This window comes from Lagenorhynchus albirostris, chromosome 16 (genome assembly GCF_949774975.1).
Source record: "Lagenorhynchus albirostris chromosome 16, mLagAlb1.1, whole genome shotgun sequence".
NCBI classification, from domain to species: Eukaryota; Metazoa; Chordata; class Mammalia; order Artiodactyla; family Delphinidae; genus Lagenorhynchus; species Lagenorhynchus albirostris.
The window spans coordinates 15,460,418-15,479,722 of NC_083110.1; the positions used below are offsets into that span (position 1 = coordinate 15,460,418).

General features: G+C 37.0%; 1 protein-coding gene across 1 annotated transcript in view; it reads right to left on the bottom strand.

Moving 5' to 3' along the window:
• RTKN2 (rhotekin 2) overlaps nucleotides 1-19,045 on the bottom strand; it is a 77,362-nt gene extending 58,317 nt beyond the window's left edge. Inside the window, exons 1-2 of the mRNA XM_060126310.1 lie at nucleotides 18,986-19,045; nucleotides 12,315-12,511 (exon numbers count right to left, since the gene is read on the bottom strand). Coding sequence (XP_059982293.1) covers nucleotides 12,315-12,511; nucleotides 18,986-19,045 — 257 coding nt within the window. The remainder of the gene's footprint in view (nucleotides 1-12,314; nucleotides 12,512-18,985) is intronic.
• Between the last annotated feature and the right edge of the window lie 260 nt (nucleotides 19,046-19,305).

Below are 19,305 nucleotides of genomic sequence, written 5' to 3' on the forward strand. Positions count from 1 at the left end.
AATTAGGTACTATAAATGTCTTTGACTAGTATTATTTTCACAAAGCCAAATACAGTTTTAAGAAGTTAAGGCAAGAGACAGACTAGTGGGTTGGGGCAGAGGAGAATATTATTGCTAAAATGTAAGCTCTGCAAGAATAGGGATTTTTTTGTCTATTCTGTTCACTGCTCAATCACCAGTGCCTGGTATACAGCCCAGTACATTCTAAGGCATTCAGTAAAGACTTAGTGAATACTAAATGAAGTAAAATAGGATATGTCTTTTTGGTAGAGCAAGCAGTAGATTTAGACTAAAGTCTTAGGTGTGACTCTTATCCATCAATAACTGGTTAATGAGTTGCTGTTAACCTCTTAGCCTCAGCAACCTCATCTGTAAAATGCAGGAAGTACCTACTTACCTCATAGCTACTGAATGCAATAATATTTTTAATGTATTCTGAATCATTCTTAGAAATGCTACATAAATACTAGGATTACTTTGTGAGTGTTTGTATTTTTGGCTTCAGTATTAACTTGGAGCTTATGTGGAAGAGGCACTAAATCATTTGTTAAAGTGATCAGAGTATGACTTTCCAGTTTGTGTAAAATAATGGTAGCCACCTAAACTGGAATCTCTCCAGGAAATCCTACAAAAGGTTTCACGTCAACAAGGAAAGCAAAATCATCTACAGCCCACACTGACAGCATAACTAGAAAAGAGACTATCACAAACTTCAATTTACATGTAAGAGAGGAAATTGACAACTGAAAACATTAAAACCAGTTCCTGGAGGCCTTACACAAGTAAAGAGTCTGGTATTGCAAAACGCAAATAAGATCAACTTATGATCTCCTCTAGAAGATCATAAGAAAAGAGAATGGATATAAAACCAGTGCTACCACAGCACTGGTAGGGGCTCCAAAATAATTCTGGTTCAGAAGTTGTTAGTCTTGTGGAGAAGACAGACATGCAATAGGGGAGGTATCCTTTGAAGACTTGGCCATGAAAAAAAAAAGGGAGGAGGAGGAGGGGAGAGGGACAGGGAGGGGGAGGAGGAAGAGGAGAAGAAGGAGAAAGCAGCTTAAGTTAAAAACCCTAAGAAACAAACCAGTATCAAAGTATCAGAAAACCAACCAACCAACATCCCGAAAGGAACCATTTATTAAAGAAACTACTTTTCATAGTTCCAATAATAGAAAACACTCTTGAACTAAGAAACCAAGTAAGCCTTTTTACCCAACCCCCTCCCCACCACCATCACTTGGCCCAGGAAAATGCTATATCCTACGTATTTCATTTTGTTTCATTAGGAACAACAACAAAAAAGGATCCAAACACCCATAGAAAGCTATTATAAAGTGAAAGTAGAAAGAATCAGAATGCTTCAGCTGATAAAAATACCCCACCAAAAACTTTCCAAAAAATATACAATAACAAACAAGTTAACAACGATACTCCAAAATAAATTAAGTGTAGCTAAGTAGCTATTGCAAACATGAGAGAAACCATGAATCTGAAATCTAACACCTCACATTAGTAAAGGATAAAGAGCAGGTAAATAATGCAAAAAGAAGAAAAAAAATAAGAGAACAAGGAAAGAAGCTGGAAAAAATTAAATCATCTCTAAAATGAAGAGTAAATACAAGGTGCCCAAGGACAAAAATATAAAACTGAAAGTACACTAAGGGACACAGTGGATGAGAACCCAAAGAACCAAAAGAACAAAAATAAAATAAAGAGTTTAAAAACATCAAAGAAAAAGTGAAAGACATAGAAGACAGGCAAAGAAGATCCAACTTGTGTGCAACTGGAGTCCTTACATAAGAAAAATAAAATAATGAGATAGGACAGAATTAATGTTTTCTGGAGGCTTTAATTCCAGGAAAACCTGAAAATAAAAGAACTGAATCTACATATTTAAAAGGCACTAAATGAGCTAAAATGCTCAGCCATAGTCACATTCCAGTAAAATTACCAGCCTTTAAGATAAAGAAAATATCTTTCAGCTTCCAGATAAAAAGATCAAGTCATTTACAGGGAAAAAAAATCAGTCAACAAAGGAAAAAAAAATTAGACATTAGATTTGTTGATAACACGACAACAATGGAGCAAGGTATTCAAGAAGCTCAAGGAAAGAAAGTGTTGGCCAAGGATTTTGTATCCAGCCAAGCTGCACTTTAGGTACCAACACTAAAGAAAAGCACTTTAAACATGCAAGAATGTGAAGAAAACTGCACTCAGGTTGTGGAATCTACTAGCTCATGAGTTTCCTCTAAACAAGAGATAATTTTGGAAAGTACAACAAAAGGACAGGTAGTGAACATTATATATATTTAATTGCAGATCAAAGACTAAAACAGAGGTGAAGTTACAAGTACAAGATTAGTATGTAAACACTATCCACCTACCAAAGGAGAAATACAACCCTAAAAAAAAAAAGAAAGGTAGAGAAGGAAGACATGGGAAAATAGAATAAGTTCATTGATTTCTACACAGAAAATAGTAAGTGGAAACAAAATGATATCATTTAAAGCAGAAAAACAAAATAGGAAAAGCCTAAGAAAAAAAGAACTAAGGTCATTATAAAGTTATCAGTATATAGTTTATAAATATAAAGTTCTAGTAACTTCTATGACCAATAAAACTCTTCTTAAATTAAATAAAGAAAACAGACCAGGCTTCCCTGGTTGCACAGTGGTTAAGAATCCGTCTGCCAATGCAGGGGACACAGGTTCAAGCCCTGGTCCACGAAGACCCCACATGCCGCGGAGCAACTAAGCCCATGTGTCACAGCTACTGAGCCTGCGCCCTAGAGCCTGCGAGCCACACCTACTGAAGCCCACGTGCCTAGATAGGGCCCATGCTCCGCAACAAGAGAAGCCACTGCAATGAGGAGCCCATGCACCGCAACAAAGAGTACCCCCGCTCGCCGCAACTACAGAAAGCCCACGCACAGCAACAAAGACCCAACACAGCCAAAAATAAATAAATTAATATTTTAAAAAAAGAAAACAGACCACAGGGTAAAAGACAAGTTATAATTATAATACACGTAAGTTAACATAACATAAAAGAACATATGACAAAGCTGAAACCAAATATATCAGTAATATATATGTAAGTATGCTTAACTCCTCTAGTAAAAGGATTTTCAGATAGGCTCATAATGTAAAACCGAACTCTGGGATGAATACAAGAAACACACCTTCAACCAAACAATTCATAAAGGCTAATAAACTAAAGAGATGGGCAAAGATACACCAAACAAATGCAAACAATAAGAAATCAGGGTATATGATCTTGTTATCAGGAAACTGTAGAACTCAGATCCAAAAGCATTATAGGACAACAACAACAAAAGGACACTTTTATAATGCTAAAGGCTGCAATTGGCAATAAATATATAACAAGTACTAAAGTACCAAATGTTTCATAAAACATTAAGTACAGGATATACAAGGGTAAGACAGCAAAACCTTAATAACAAAAATCTTAACTTATCTCTTTCAGTCCAAGATAGTTCAACTGGTCAAAAGATAAAAACATAATCAATAACATAAATCTTTTGCATATATATAAATATATATATACATATCGAACTTCATACTCTGAAAAATGAAATATAACTTCAAAAGCCCATGACAGTCATGAAAACTGACCATATTAAGTCAGAAAGAAAATTTCAAAATATTTCATAAAGTAGAAAAAACTAAAAATTTATTTGCTCAAGATGCAACAAAATGAATTTATCTTCTGGTAATGTTGGAATAGCTCATATCAGAGAAATTCTCCCATAGAAAACAATATAAAATATGGAAAAATTATTAAAAAACAACTACCTGAAGGGACTGGCAAGCAACCAAAACCAGGAAGAAATTAGAGAAAAGTCAACCCCAGAGGAAAGAAGTAGCACCATGGTATATTCATACAGTGAAATATTACTTACCAATAAAGAGGAACAAATCACTGATACATGCTAGCTACCTGAAGAATCTCAAAAGTATTATGCTGATGAAACGGATAGGGTACACACTGGACAATTCCATTTGTATTAAGTTCTAGAATAGGCAAAACATATGGTGGGGGAAAAAAAAGCAGAACAGTGGCTGCCTCTTGAAGTGGGGACAGAGGCAGGTACTACTAATCCAGCTTTGGGGAAAAAGAAATACAACATATCCAGAAAGCATGATTTATTCAAAGAGGGAAAAAAAGGCAACCCCAAACTGACACAAGTAACAAATGACTGTTTATGAAACTGATAACATAACCATACAGAGAGAAAAAGATCATTTTAAGTAACTTTTAAACATAGTCTCCTAACCCTTTATCCACAAGAATGTATGTATATTTGTATGTATACACACATACACACTCACAAAAAGGAACTTTCTTTGAACTGCATCATAAAAAATAAGATGAATTGACAGATAAATAAAAGGATATAGGATAAAGTCAATATAGTAAAATATTAACTGCAGACTCTAGGTGATGGATATATCAGTCTTCACTGTACAATTCTTTCAACTTTTCTGTATATTGGAAAGTTTCCATAATTTCTGTACATTGGAAAAGAACTACAAGGACATCTTGAACTTGCCCAGGTAGGTTTATGTCAGCAATCATATTGGTACTATAATTATGAAACTATTTTATATAATCATAGTATAAAACAAATAAGAAACATATAAAACAAATAAGGAAATATATTACTGTTGGTTAGCAATTAAGATTTTCAGCATAAGAAAAAGAGATACAAATATAAAGTGATTCAAGAAAACAAAGCCTATAAATATCAATATAAACTCATGATTTTTAAAAAAGTCTTTCCCATAGCTATGTCCTTTTCAAGGCCTAAAAGAAGTGATCCCCAATAACAATGAGCACACCTAGTGCCCACATCTTGGTTTCAAAGTACTATTCACCATTAAAGGCAATCAGGAGTCATTAGAGAAATGGCCGACTCTAGGTCTAAGGCACAGAAAATACAAGGCAAGCCTGGGTCACCTTTTGGGCCGGAAAGTAAGAAAGTTCTTAAAGACTTATATAGAAGCAGGTCAAAAGAAAAAAGAAGCCAGTTTGACGGAACTTCCATTGAACAAAATTAGGAAAATTTAATCTATCAAAATGATTAATGACTATAAATGATAAAACATTGAATAAATAAAAATCCACAAATCTACGGAGAGAGAAAGAAGAGGAATGGCCTTCCTTACAGAAGAATATTAGCTAAAAAGTATAGAAAAATAATAGAATTAGATAATCACTGTCTTGTAAAGCCCTAATAATTTAGGCAAGGATCATAAATGGATACAGTCATTAAGTGAAAGCTTGTTGGATAACAGAATATTCTCCTAGCCCCAATATAATAGCCCAAAGGTTACTTATGAATTGCAAAGGGAGAACCATTATATCACAGAGGAGAAATGTGGCAACTGCCATCTAAACCAAGGGATCAAACTCAGCATCATTTAGAGCGGTTAAAAACAAACATCACATCGTACCACACTGGCAGCATATACAGTACCCAACCTAACCAAGAAAAATTCTTGCAAAAAAAATGTTTAACCTGAGTCTGATTAAGTCTGATCCAACTTCCAGTTACAGCAAAAACAGGGAATGTGAGAAAAGGTTCAATAATACCAAAAGAAACAATTAGATGATGGGGTTTGTGGGAGGCCACCCCAAAATATGCCAATGTGGAATGTTGACTATTTTGAATTAAAGTCACTTGAGAGGACTTTCCTGGTGGTGCACTGGTAAAGAATCCTCCTGCCAATGTAGGGGACACGGGCTCAAGCCCTGGTCCGGGAAGATCCCACATGCCGCGGTGCAACTAAGCCCGTGAGCCACAACTACTGAGCCCGCGTGCCACAACTACTGAAGCCCACGTGCCTGCAGCCTGTGCTCCGCAACAAGAGAAGCCACCGCAATGAGAAGCCTGTGCACCACAATGAAGAACAGCCCCTGCTTGCCGCAACTAGAGAAAGCCCGCGTGCAGCAACAAAGACCCAACGCAGCCAAAAATAAATAAATAAATAAATTTATTAAAAATAAAATGAAATCAAGTCACTTGAGAAACAGCCCATGCAAGAAGAACACCCTAACCCTCCCTTGTTCCCCTGAAAGCAGGAAACAAAGCTCCCATGGGAAGATATCCTCCCTATGCTGGAGGATGGAGGGCATCCTTATTACCAGAGATACAGAGTTTGGGGCAGGGGAAGCTGTATAAACAAACTTTATTACTTCTTCATTAATTTGCTACTCCAAGCCCAAACCCTTTTGTTTTGTCAAATCTTCACAAATAATTTACTCTTCGTCTAAAAAGGTGTATAAACAACATGCTTTGGTCACCTCTTGAGTCTTATACCTATGGGACCACCATATGTACGAAATTAAATTTGTTTTTCTCCTATTAATCTGTCTTGTACCTATTTAATTATTAGACCGGTCAAAAGAACCAAGAGGGGTAGAGCAGAAATTCTTCCCTCCCCTAAATAGACAAATATACAGTGCAGAATATTTTTAAAGGATATTTTTAAAAGTCTAGACTCTTCAAAGCATCAATGGCAAGGAGTTTTTAGATAAAGGTAAAATGATTAAAGAAACATAACCAAATGAATCTTGACTGAATTCTGGTTTTGGAAAAGGAACTATAAAGAATTTTCTTTTGACAACTAGGTATAATTGAATATGGACTGAATATTAGTGGATGATTATGCAATTACTGTCAATATTTTATATATGATAACCATATTTTGGTTATATAGGAGAATGTTCTTGTTTTTAGAAGATATACGCTGAACTACTGAGATATACATGCCATGTTGTCTGCAACTTATTTTCAAATGGTTCAACACAGAAGAAGAAAAATGTGTATGTGTGTACATGCATGCATGCATATGTGTGTGAGTATGTGTCTGTGTGTATGAGTACCAAGATAGAGAAGGAGAGTGGATGAACATATATGGCAAACTATTAACTGGTCCTTCCAGGTGGAGAATATACATGACGTCTATACTATTCTTAAACTTTTTACATATGAAATTTCATAATAAAAAGTTGGTTTTAAAAAAGTGAACGAAGTAGAAAATAGTAAATGATAATCTGGAACATGTCAAGCACAGAGGCCAACAAAAACAGGAAGAACCTAAGAACATGGAAGAAAGTAACAAGAAGAAAAATGAGTAACTGCCATATAATTAACTGTTATTAAATTATAAGCCCTATTTGCTCATCATACACATGGAAGGGAGGAGGAGGCAAAACGTTATGAAGCACAAATTAAATTGTTCTTAAATAGTTATATAGCACTGTTAGGTGTTCTGGGGATACAAAGAAGAAAGAGAAAAGAATCAACATTAGTTGAGTTGCCTCCAAGCTCCAGCCACTAAATCCTCAAAAATGACCGTATGAAATGAGTGGTGATATCATCTTTATTTCTTCATCTAATAAGTAAGAACCAACATTGTCCCTGCCCCTAAAAGTTTATAATTTAATTGATAATACATGCTCATAAATGGAATATAGAATATTAGAGTATAGTATACTACAGTGAGATATTCATGGTTCAGATGCTACTAGAACTAAAAGGAGGCAAATAATCATTTTTTGAGTCCTTACTATGAGCATAAAGGAAGAAATGATCTTTTTCTGAATACAATTTCAAAGGAAACTTTGATGATGCAAGTAGGGTATTGCAGAGCAAAAGAGGTCTTATGAAATGGGAATGGAAGATAGGGCACATCGGTATAAGCAAAAGCACTGGAGACAGAAAAATTCAAGAACTGTTTTCGGGATACAGATCAAGCATTTGGCTGAAATAAATCTGTAAAGTAGAAAGTTAAGAACTAATTTGTAAACTACTATGAAAGTAGTTTGAGATCAGACCACGAAGATCCTGGAATGCGATGCCTACCTAAGGAATTTTAGTAAATGGAAACCATTAGCTGTTTTTTAAGAAGTGGACCAATATAAGCAAGTCTTTTAAGTAGGTATATATGGCTATAACATGCAGGGAAAAGGCAGGGAGATAGTCTCATTTACCACTTAAAAGACTAGCATACTGACAGACTGCTGTAACCAAGTAATCCTACCCTTTGAACTAATAAGGCAGTCAGCTGTCCGTGCTCCACTCCATACCCTCACTAGCTACTGTCTACTCAACCTAGAAAACTTTCCATATTCTACTTTTTTTTTTGAGTCACCCTGACTCTATTATGAATTTTACACAAACCTGGGTATCTTTCGCATATTTAGATGTAAAAAATAGTGTACCAGAAGGTGTTTCATAATTATGAATTTTACACAACTCTATTATGAATTTTACACAAACCTGGGTATCGTTCGCATATTTAGATGTAAAAAATAGATAGTATACCAGAAGGTGTTTCATAATTACATACATTTAAGGAGAACAAAGCTTCTGTTACATTATTAGAACATTATGGTAATGGAACATTTAACCAATTACCAATATTCTCAGATAGGTGGTTAAAAAAAGAATAAATGATATGACTATATCACTGATTTCTCAAGTGGGGTTCCTCAACTAAACCAGAGAATGACTATTTTCTCAATTCTCCCAAGAATGGTACCAAACTAGTAGTATTCTAAATACACGGAAGTTAAGTCATTGTATACAATGCATGTCTTGGGGCATTAGGGCTTAACTCTTTCCTGGAACCCCAGTTTAAACAGGCTGTAAAATGAAGTAAGACTATTTGCTTACTTTAATAAACTCATAATAAATTGAGAAATAAGTGAAACTGTTTGCAGAATGGTTGTTACTGTATCAAGAGGACCTTGAGTAAATATCTATTAAAATAACCCAAAACTCATGCACTAGTTTTTATCTCATTTATCTCATCAAAAGTTACTTATTTGATCACTTCTCTATCTGCCTGTTCTTAAATATTTTCCCTAAAAATTTATTATTTCAATTATTTTGTCTCACCATCCTTTTCAATACTCTACTGCCAGATAACCTTCTTAAACACCCATTTTATCATGCCTCTTTCTTACTGAAAATAAAATGGTAAAAGATAAACAATGAAATAAATGTAAAGTCCTATAACAACTTAACAGGGCAACTTGGGGTAGTACAAAATACATGGGCTTCTCTGGGGAGGGTTAAGCAAGGCTCAGGCTTTTAAGTCGTTCGGGTTCACATCCTAGTCACAGAGTCACTGTGTGCCCTTTGAAACAGTTATCTAATATTTTCCAAGTTCCTGTTCCCAAATCTTTAATAAAGAGGTTTATACCTCTCTCAGTTTGTGATGTGGTATTTGTGAAACCCTAGCACAGTATCTGGCACCTGGAAAGGCTGTCAGTTAATACCAGTTAACCTGATGTCATTGTAAACTTCCTTGAATTTTGCTACCCACCTCCTTTTCAACTTTGGCTTGACCTTCAGCCTCAACCAAACACATCTCTTCAATGTTCTGGAATTCATGCTCATTTTTCACCCTAAGCTTTTGTTTTGCTATTTTTCTTACTTTTAATCTGCTTTCTTTCTACTCAACAAACCAAACTCTACCCACCCTTTATGATCTGGAAGATTCAGACCCAATTCTTCCATTAGACCCTCCTCGATTCTACCATTTCATACTGATTTGATTCTTCTTTGAAAGAGTCTAGATGTATTGTCGGTATTAATTTTTTTTACATTTTATCATAAAATTTTAGAGAAGGTAGACTAGTGGTAGGCAGGAGGCTCGTTAAAATGCTATTTTAATTCTGGTAGCAAAGTAAAAGTGGAGCACTTTTCTATCTTAAAGACCCTCAAAACCAAGCTAAGGAACAGACCACTGAGTCTCTAAAGGTAAGGTATTTGACTGCTGAATATACAAACATACTCACATTTCGACAAATTCTGTTCTTTGAATTTGGATACAGTGGCACAATACTAAATAAGTGTTCTACAAGTAGTAGATATTCAATAAATATTGGATTGACTAATCAAATGGCATAATTTACATAACTTTCTTCAAGGAACTAAAAAAACTATCATGGGATTCTCTTTTATCTTTAGATCATTTTTATGTAGTAAGAAGGAAAGTACTATAATTTCCAGTTACGTTTGATCAGTAACCTCAGGTTATATCTGCACATAACAAAATGAAGTTGTAAACAAAATAATTCATATAGAATATTCAGATTTTTTAAAGAAATAATTCAATAATTAACGGAGGCAAGGAGTGATGAACAAATATAAATGTTCAAATATAAAACAAATATAGCATCAAAGCTATTTTCATCTATCAAAGATAATCAGTAAAGAAACTGAAAATTGTACACATCTTCAGTTGAGAGTCCCAGGTATTTTTTCTTATCTTTGTTACATAAATCCAACAGGAATTAAGCTTATTTAACATTTTTCCAAATCAGCAACTTCAGGAAAGTTGGAGGAAAGTTGTTAAAGAAAATGGCCAGTTCACAATTCGTTATACTTGAAGAACATGAATATGAAGGGTAGACATGATTCCCGGAGGAACATTCCATATAACTGTGAGAAATGATATAATATTGAGTGTTTAGTCCCACACTGTACTTAAACCAGTGCTTCTAAAATTCTTCCACTTTAACAGTCCCGCCCCTTGACAACACATTGTTATAAAGGCTGGGGAGAAGGAACATGTATCCCGATGAGTAGCATAATCCAAAACCATGCCACAATCCTAAATTCCTAATGCTTTATCTTAAAAATTCATGCTATAAAAAGATACGCCATATTTATTCGTTGGCTTTGCATATCTTGTGATACAAAATCATCTACTCTAAGTAATATATTTGACACAGCTGGTGAAGCACTGCCTTAGTCCAGTGTATGTGTATCTGAAAAGTATTTTCCTGGATTATGATACTGGAATAATTTCATTTTATAATGCCAGGGATAAATAATAGTGAAAATTGTTTGACATACGTTGAGTACTAATTACATAAAAGGTATTATTAGGTTTTTAATATATATCATCTTAATTTTCAAAATGTAAATATTATTATGTCAACTGTAATGAAGGAAATAAGGCACAAAGAGATTAAACAGCTATCCCAAGGGAATAAAGCTAATAAATATTAGCCACTTCGTACATAAGTGTTTACTATACGATTTCATCAATATTCTATATTTACAAAAATCTCTTTCTCTGACCTGTGTTTTTACCTTACTTTTCAAGAATTTCATGGAGGTGTACCATGAACAGCCCAATCAATGGCCACTAATGTCTAAAAAGAAACTTTTAATTAGTGTTACAGCTTTAAGACTGATCAACAATGAATAATGTGAAACCATTTATATTAAAAAGGAAACCAATATCTAGCCACTAAATCGAGTCAATCCTAAGGTCCAAATAAGACTTGGCATTGTAAGTAGGATAGGATGTAAATTTCATACACAAAATCTAGACCTGATCCAAAAAGGCAGCATGTAGTGACAGAGAGAACAAGGACCAGAAGTTACTTAGCAAATGGTAAGTAACCTCTCATTAGCTTCTGTCACTAGTTAGAACACTCACTAGTGTTCTAGCGTCACTAGTGTCACTCAAGTGTCCTTGAGTAAGTCACTTGCCTCTCTGGAACTTACACTCAACATATGAAAGGAATGTGTTACCAGATTTTTAAGTTCCCTTCCATTCATATCTTTAAGTCTATTCATAGCTTTAATCCCATTCATAGCTTTAATTCCATTTATATCTTTAATTTTGCTGCCCACTCATTTCAATTTCTAAGTTTCCATTACTCTCAGCTAGTATCTTTTTATCAGTTTATTTTTAAGCAATTAGTTTTTTTTTTTTAATTTACATTTCTATACACTCAGATATCAGTCTTAGTCCTCCTTCTTAAAATATTTCCTCACTCCTTGCTTCTTAACCACTTCATTTTACAATCTGGAAGTACTGAACACAACAAAACTGGCCAGTAAAAACTGCTGCCTTAATAGTACGTTTACTCTGAGCCCTACTTAAAAATGTTTATGATATCAGAGGCTACTTCAGTGTAATTTTTAAAAGCTTTGATGATTTGACATTTCAGGTTAAATTATATGGTGGTGTTTTTTTCGTTTTTTGGGGGGGGTTTTTTGCGATATGCAGGCCTCTCACTATTGTGGCCTCTCCCCTTGAGGAACACAGGCTCCGGACGCGCAGGCTCAGCGGCCATGGCTCATGGGCCCAGCTGCTCCGCGGCATGTGGGATCTTCCCGGACCGGGGCACGAACCCGTGTCCCCTGCATCGGCAGGCGAACTCTCAACCACTGCGCCACCAGGCAAGCCCTATATGATGTTTTTAATGTAAATATTTAAGTACATTAAAAGCCATAGGTAAACAATGTCACTAACCATCTTCCAATTGGATTTGCAATCTGCTCTTCTAATTTCTGCAGCTCCAATGTGTAAGCCATTATTCGAGCATTGCACACCATGAGATTCTTAACTGCATGCAAAATCTGGTCTTTCTGAGTGCTCAGAGAAAGGAGTTTCCATACCCCTTCTCGTATTCGCATCTCTAAATGTATTTTTTCTTGAATGCTGCAGTCCTTAAAAAAAAGAGAGAGAAAAAGCATTTTTAAAAGGTAGCAAAACCCAAAATTATAACATTTCTTTTTACCCCTAATAGATGGAAAATGTACTACCTAGTATTATAATTTTATACTACATTGGGAAAGTAACAAAGTTTTAGTGTATGATAGTACAAAATCTTTTAAAGGCTCTGTGCAAAATCTTAACTTCTTGCTTTATTAGGAAGTCTTTACAATCTACTGGATAAACAGAACAGAAACAAAGGTGAGAAATAATATATATTCTTACTGTAACTGTACAAGGTTGAATAGTGTCCCCCACATATTCCTGTCCTCCCAGAACCTTAGAATGTAACCTTATTTGGACATACTTTTGCAGATGTAATTAGTTAAGATGAGGTCATACTGGATTAGTGTGGGCCCTAAATCCAATGACTGTTGGCCTCATAGGAAAGCCAAGTGAAGACACAGAGGGATACATAGAGAACTCCATGTGAAGATGAAGGCAGAGACTGGAGTAATGAGTCTACAAGCCACGGAACACCAAGTATTGCCAGCAACCACCAGAAGCTGGAAAAGGCAAGGACAGATTCTTCTCTAGTCCCTTCAGCAGGAACATGGCCCTGCAGGTACCCTGATTTCAGACTTCTGGACTCCAAAACTCTGAGAGAACAAATTTCTGTTGTTTTAAGCCACTCAGTTTTGGTAATTTGTTATGGCAGCCTCAGGAAACTAATACAAGAATATAATAACCAATGTGAACAATACAGCACATGCATGTATTATGTAAGTTGCACTGTGAGATGGCAAGATGTAACTGATGACACTAAATTAACCAAGGAAACACTTTCTAAAAGAACAGATGCTGAATAAAGGAACTAAGGTTTAACAGCAGAGAGGTGACAGGCTATTTGTTAGGGTAAGCAATGTAAATAAAATCTCAGAAGCAAGAGAGTGAAAGAACTATGCTAAGAAAATGTCAGAAGCTTTAGCTACCTGGAACAGAGATTTAGAACACAGTTTTTGGATATATTTATTTTAGCTTTAAGAGTCACCATGAAACTACTAAATCATTTTAGTTCTGAAAGTCTTTCATTCTGTACAATGATCTTAAAATGGCCTGGCTCTATAAACAAGTTTCATATGTAACATCAAAATTCTATAAACTGAAATGTATTGTTCTGATTTAAATTCAGTGACTTTTAAAAAACTATAAATCACTAGATACTCTTTAATATACTACAAACATGTAATAATGCTTCAGTATGTCTATTTCTAAAAATGAAGAGATCATCCTAGCTTCTGCAGTTAAAAAAAACAAAACATGAACGCTATAGTTTACCTTTTAACTGGAATAAAATTTATATCAAAAATCTGAATGAATCTAATAACAAAATTTCCAGATATTGAAAGGACAATCTTTTCAAAAAGAAAAGCTGAAAGTTAGAGCAATAGTCTATGATTACCCAAAAAGAAAAACTGCAGATGATTTAACTTGATTATCCAAATCAATCAAATGTGCTATTCACACGCAGAAAACAGATCTGTTTAATTACCTCCTGTAATTACATCATGTAATCGCCACATAAAAACCTTCTTTTGTAGTATAACTCAAAACTGATGTACTATATAAATGTAGTCATTTGCTGCTTTTCCTTCTTTACACATGACTGAATTTCAACAACTCCATCTCATCTTTTTATGACTTGTCAGTCCCAAAGTAAATTCTTCTTTAATGTAATTAGTAATCAATTATAAGAATTATCTATGTGACCCATATGTCTTTAGAAATAAACTCTGGCAGGCGGGTTAGCATTGGAGAGTCTACTTAGGGAGAAACTTGAAAGTGGGATGAATAACTTTACCCCACAACTCAAATATAAACGAATACCATCTGGTGCCATTAAATTCAAGTTTGCTTTTTAAATACTACAGTCAGGCAGCCAGTTTAAATACTACAGTCAGGCAGCCAGTTTAAATACTACAGTCAGGCAGCCAGTTGAAGGACTAGCACAGTCCTTCTTAAAGCTGGCTGCACATTAGAATCACCTCAGGCAGAGAGGAAGGGCCTTACAAAAGTACCTAAGCTTATGACCTACCCCCAAATAATTAGGATCTCTGGAGGTGGAACCTGCTCTTTTATTTAAAGCTCCTCTGGTGATTCAGTGCACAGCCACGGCAGAGAACCAGGGCTGCACTACTTGAAATTCCCCAGCCATCTGGAAAGTTGCAACAACCTTTAGAAACCAGTAGGTGGCCAGAGACAACACTAAGGAATCAGTTCGGACTTCTAAAGGTTTCCATCTGGTAAATGAAGATTGTCTTTCTTCACTTATTGATAAAGACTTCATAAAAGTAGAGAGGCATGGGATATAGTGGAGAAAGGAAATGTAAAGTCAGGGTTTAAAAAAAATTACAGTATTTTTAAGATTAAATATTCAGGAAGGAAATGAGATATAGCTAGCAGATATTATATTAGAATTCTGTCCTTTAGAGCAGTGGGCAGCAAACTATAGCCTGGCCAGTACCTGTTTTTGTAAATAAAGTTGTACAGGAGCACAGTCATGCCCGTTTGTGTTGTCTATGGCTACTTTCAAGCTACAAAGGCAGAGCTGAATAATTTCAAAAGAGACTGTGTGGCCCACAAAGCTGAAAATATTTACTATTTGTCCTTTTACAGAAGTGGTTTGCTGATCCCTAACCCAGCCAAATGAACATACTTAGTAAACTATGACCTTACCTCCCCTGCTCTACAGTGAGTGGATGTGGATCTGGGAGGGCTGACAGAAGACGGATAAATTAAGTGTATGCATTTTTTTTAATTGGAGTATAGTTGATTTAAAATGTTGTGCTAGTTTCTTTTTTTAACACATTCAGGGTGAAAAAAAGGACCATTGTATTAGCCAGTTTTGTGTTCTCCATACAAGTTCTTTTAGTATAATATATACTATAATATATAGTACACATCTATACTTTACATGCAGAGAAAACATCTCTGGTCAAGCAAACTACTCTAGCCAAGAAAAACATAATGGAGTCAAAGGATTTGTTTTAAGTTAAAAAGGGGTACAAAGTGCTCCTAGGCTAGGAGTGATGTCTAGTGCGAACCACAGAGAGAACAATGATCAGGTAATGAGGGTGGCATTCAATGATGATGCTTACTGACCTCAAAGAGGAAGAGTAGGGACCGAAAATCATCACTGCCTCAACCATAATGGCAGAGTCAAGACTGACTAGGGCCCGTGACAAAAGCATGTTTCCCTGTATGCATCCCTCTTAGAAGTGTGTGAATTCAAGCCTCCAAGAAGAGCGGAGAATGGGGAGAGAGCCTTCCTTTTGTTATTTCTTCTTCAATTTTCTAAATAAGGGCTTGCTATCAGGTCAAAGAGAAGCCTTATCTCGTAGGTATTTAAAGTCAGGCAGGTAAAAATAAATGGATAGGGCAAGGCTAAGAATGAAACAGATGACTTAAATGTGCAAACTTAGATAATGTAGAAAATGGAAATATACTAGATTTTAAGAGCTAGAAGGGCACAAAGGAAGTACAAAGAAAATGACTTTAGTGTTGGAATTAGGCACTGACTAAAAAAAAGAAAAAAAAAACAAACGAAGTTGGGCTGCTGGTAAGAAAACTGTAGTAATCCAGATAGAAACTATCACCCACCTAATGGGTATAGTTAAACCATGTTAGCTAAGAGAGCAAGATGAAAAAGATTGCAGAAGAGTATATGCAGTATACATTCTTTCCAAAAGAAATTTTGTGTATTTTAAGAGTTGTTTACATACAGAGAAAAGTCTAGAAGTTGTTAACAGTGCTCATTCTGGGGAATGGAATTGGAGAAAGAATTCTTAAATTCACGTTTCTGTCTATGTTTACTTTTCTGCAATGAGAAAATATTATTTCTCAAATTTTATTTTTATAAAAATTTCAAAAGCTTAAACATTTGTAAGAAAAGGTAGGTGGCTATGCCAACTATTCAGGTGAATGCGACAAAAGATAATAACAAAAATAAGTCATCTCTCAAGCATGTATGAGTGCTAGGTACTGTGGCAAGTACTTTAAAGAGGTTCTCAAATTCCAACAAATTTCTGTGATAAGCAGTTTACCATCCTACAACTGCAGAAACTGCAACTTAGAAAAGACAGGTAACTTATTCAAGGCTGCACAACAAACAGAGTTGGATTTTACCTTAATCTGACTCCAAAGCCAATATTCTATGCTGTGAGTAGTCACAGATGACTCCAAGGTTTGAGTAGAGGTGTTACACTAGTGAGTGACCATCTCAAAATCTTTGGTGCTATCCCTATCTGACGGCAGGTTCATTAGGATCAAAGGAAACACAAAGAGTCAGTGTTAGTCAAGTATAAAATTCTCTTACTGACCCTCAATATTCCTGTTAGGTTAAAACCTATTACTATTTTGCAATTTTTCTCCAAGATCCAAACAGAAGGAATTCCACAACTCAATTATTTTAATTTGTTGCTGCCTAAGAATCTTTAAGTAATGTACTTTCCTACATGTAAATAATCCAGCCGTTACGTATATTTAAATATTTCTTTTCATTCCATGTAGCTAAACTTCTTTTATGACCTTATCCTCTTATCTCTTTTGTACCATACAAAAACATTTACTGGTGCACACAGCTCAAGAAATATACTTGATCGGCCTCACCAACACCTACATGGTAAGTGCAAGAACCTCAAGATCACCAATTCACTAGAAATCAAATTTAAAAAAACAATTAGTACAATCAAAGGGAAACGGAGCAGGACCCTGTGGTCCTTGCCCCCCATGTCCTCAGCCTGCCTTTTTGCCCGTGGAAAAACTTGAGTCAAACGATAAGTTTAATCAGAGAAGTGAGAATATGCAGAAGCAAAGAAAAGCAGTCAAATGGGACAAAACAATAATAATTTAGTCAGTAAGCCACGTCGAGGGCCTTCAGTTCCTTCTCAAGGGCTATAGGTAATATTCTGAGCCACATCCTGGGAGCTGTCTGATAGGTACTGAAACCCCCAGCAGGTGGACGTTAACTACATGGCGACCAGACTGCGCCGAGACATAAGCTGCCAGAATCCGAGAACTAGCCTCAAAGAAATGGGAACAAACCAACCCTGGAACTGAAGGTTAACTGTGCTTAAAATAATCACGACGACACTGGTCAGACCACTGCAAGACCAATTTCAAGACGGCTGTCAGAGCTGGCTGTGCCGTTTCCACATGTGGCCCCTCCCTCTGTCTACAGAAGCTCATGTCCAGAGGTTGTCAGCGGGGCAGAGTCAGCCTTTGGACAGGCGTCCAACACTGCACCCCACCACCCGACCCCGGCCTTTGCCGGCATCCAAAACAAAGCAAACTCCTTTCCACCAATCTTGCCTCTTTATTGGCTTTTGAGCAGCCAGCAGCCGGGCCCCAATTTCGGTAACAAAAGTACATAACAGGATAGAACAGAAAAGAAACACTCCGCATCGAAATGTTTGAAATTTTTGGAAATGCTGGCATAACAGCATAAATTACTGATAAAGTTACTGCCCTCTTTGCATAACGACTCAAGGTCTTCCTTTTCACAGCATTATGGAGACTTCCTAACAATTTCCTATCTGCTGAGGGTTCTAAGGTTTACAGAAAAGAAAATGGGTTGCTAAGCAAAGGTAATAGGTGGGACCATACAAAATTGTTAATATTCTACCAATTTTGACCTACAAAACTCGGAATTTCATATGGTTTAATCTACTTTAAAAATAGGGAAAACACGGTGGAGAGTAAACTGGAAGTGGAGCTCCAGCTCAAAGACATCAGAGTTCTAAGTCCCATCTTTTAAGTTTTCTTTAAAGGTTAAGAGTGGAAAGCATAAACTTTTAATAACTGCCAAGAAATAATGTTGGACTATATTAAGTAGAAAGGTTCCTAACACACATTTTACATGGATAAATACCGAACACCAAACTTCTCTCCTATGCAATTCAAAAAGAATCCACTATCAGACCAACTTTTTCTCGAGTTCAGAGGTTGCAGTTTACTTCTCCACCCTCTCCACCGAGTTTATACTGTGTGTAGACAAAGCTCCTGCAGTGATTGTGCTTTGCGTCAAATCTAGTAATAAGCCAAGTGTCCTCCACGGGCCTCGGGTGGGCTTCCGGGATATCCCGGGGCTCCCATTCCCCCTGCGTCACCCACCCTTGCAAAAAGACAAGCGTCCCAATCCTGGGAGGAGGGGCGGCGGACAGGTGCGCCCCAAAACGCGCTTCGAGACTCCGGCGTCGCTTCCCCATTCCGGGCCTGTTTCCTCCCTAAGAAAATTGGGGGAGAGGGTGGGGAGACGGGAACGGGGAGATTTCCAAGCTCCATTAGGGCCTCAAAAGTGCAGTCGCCTAGTTCTTTGTTCCTGGCCACGGCGGAATACGAGACGCGAAGGGGCGGGGGGGGGGGAATTTCCCGTCGTCCAGGCAAAACGACCGCTTGAGGACCTGAAGCCGGCTCCCTTCCTCACTCACCTGCTGAGCGGGAAGCCCCGCCGGGCGGAGCTCGGGTCCCCTCAGGATCTGCCCCTCCATCACCAGCGCCACAGCCTGGGCCGCCGCCACTCTTCCAAAGGTAAGATTTGAAAAGCCCGCCCCTGACTGGAGCAGCGGAGGACGCCAACCGCCGGGACGTCCCGGCCGTACCAAGTCCCGGCGTAGAGGGGGCGAGGGGGCGTGCGAGCCGGCGCGCGCACGCGCAGTGGGCGCGCCCCCGCCGCCCACGCCTGAACGTTGCGGAGACCTGAGTTCTCAGTGCCCGCTGGACAATAGGGAGCGGTGGGCCGACTTAAGGC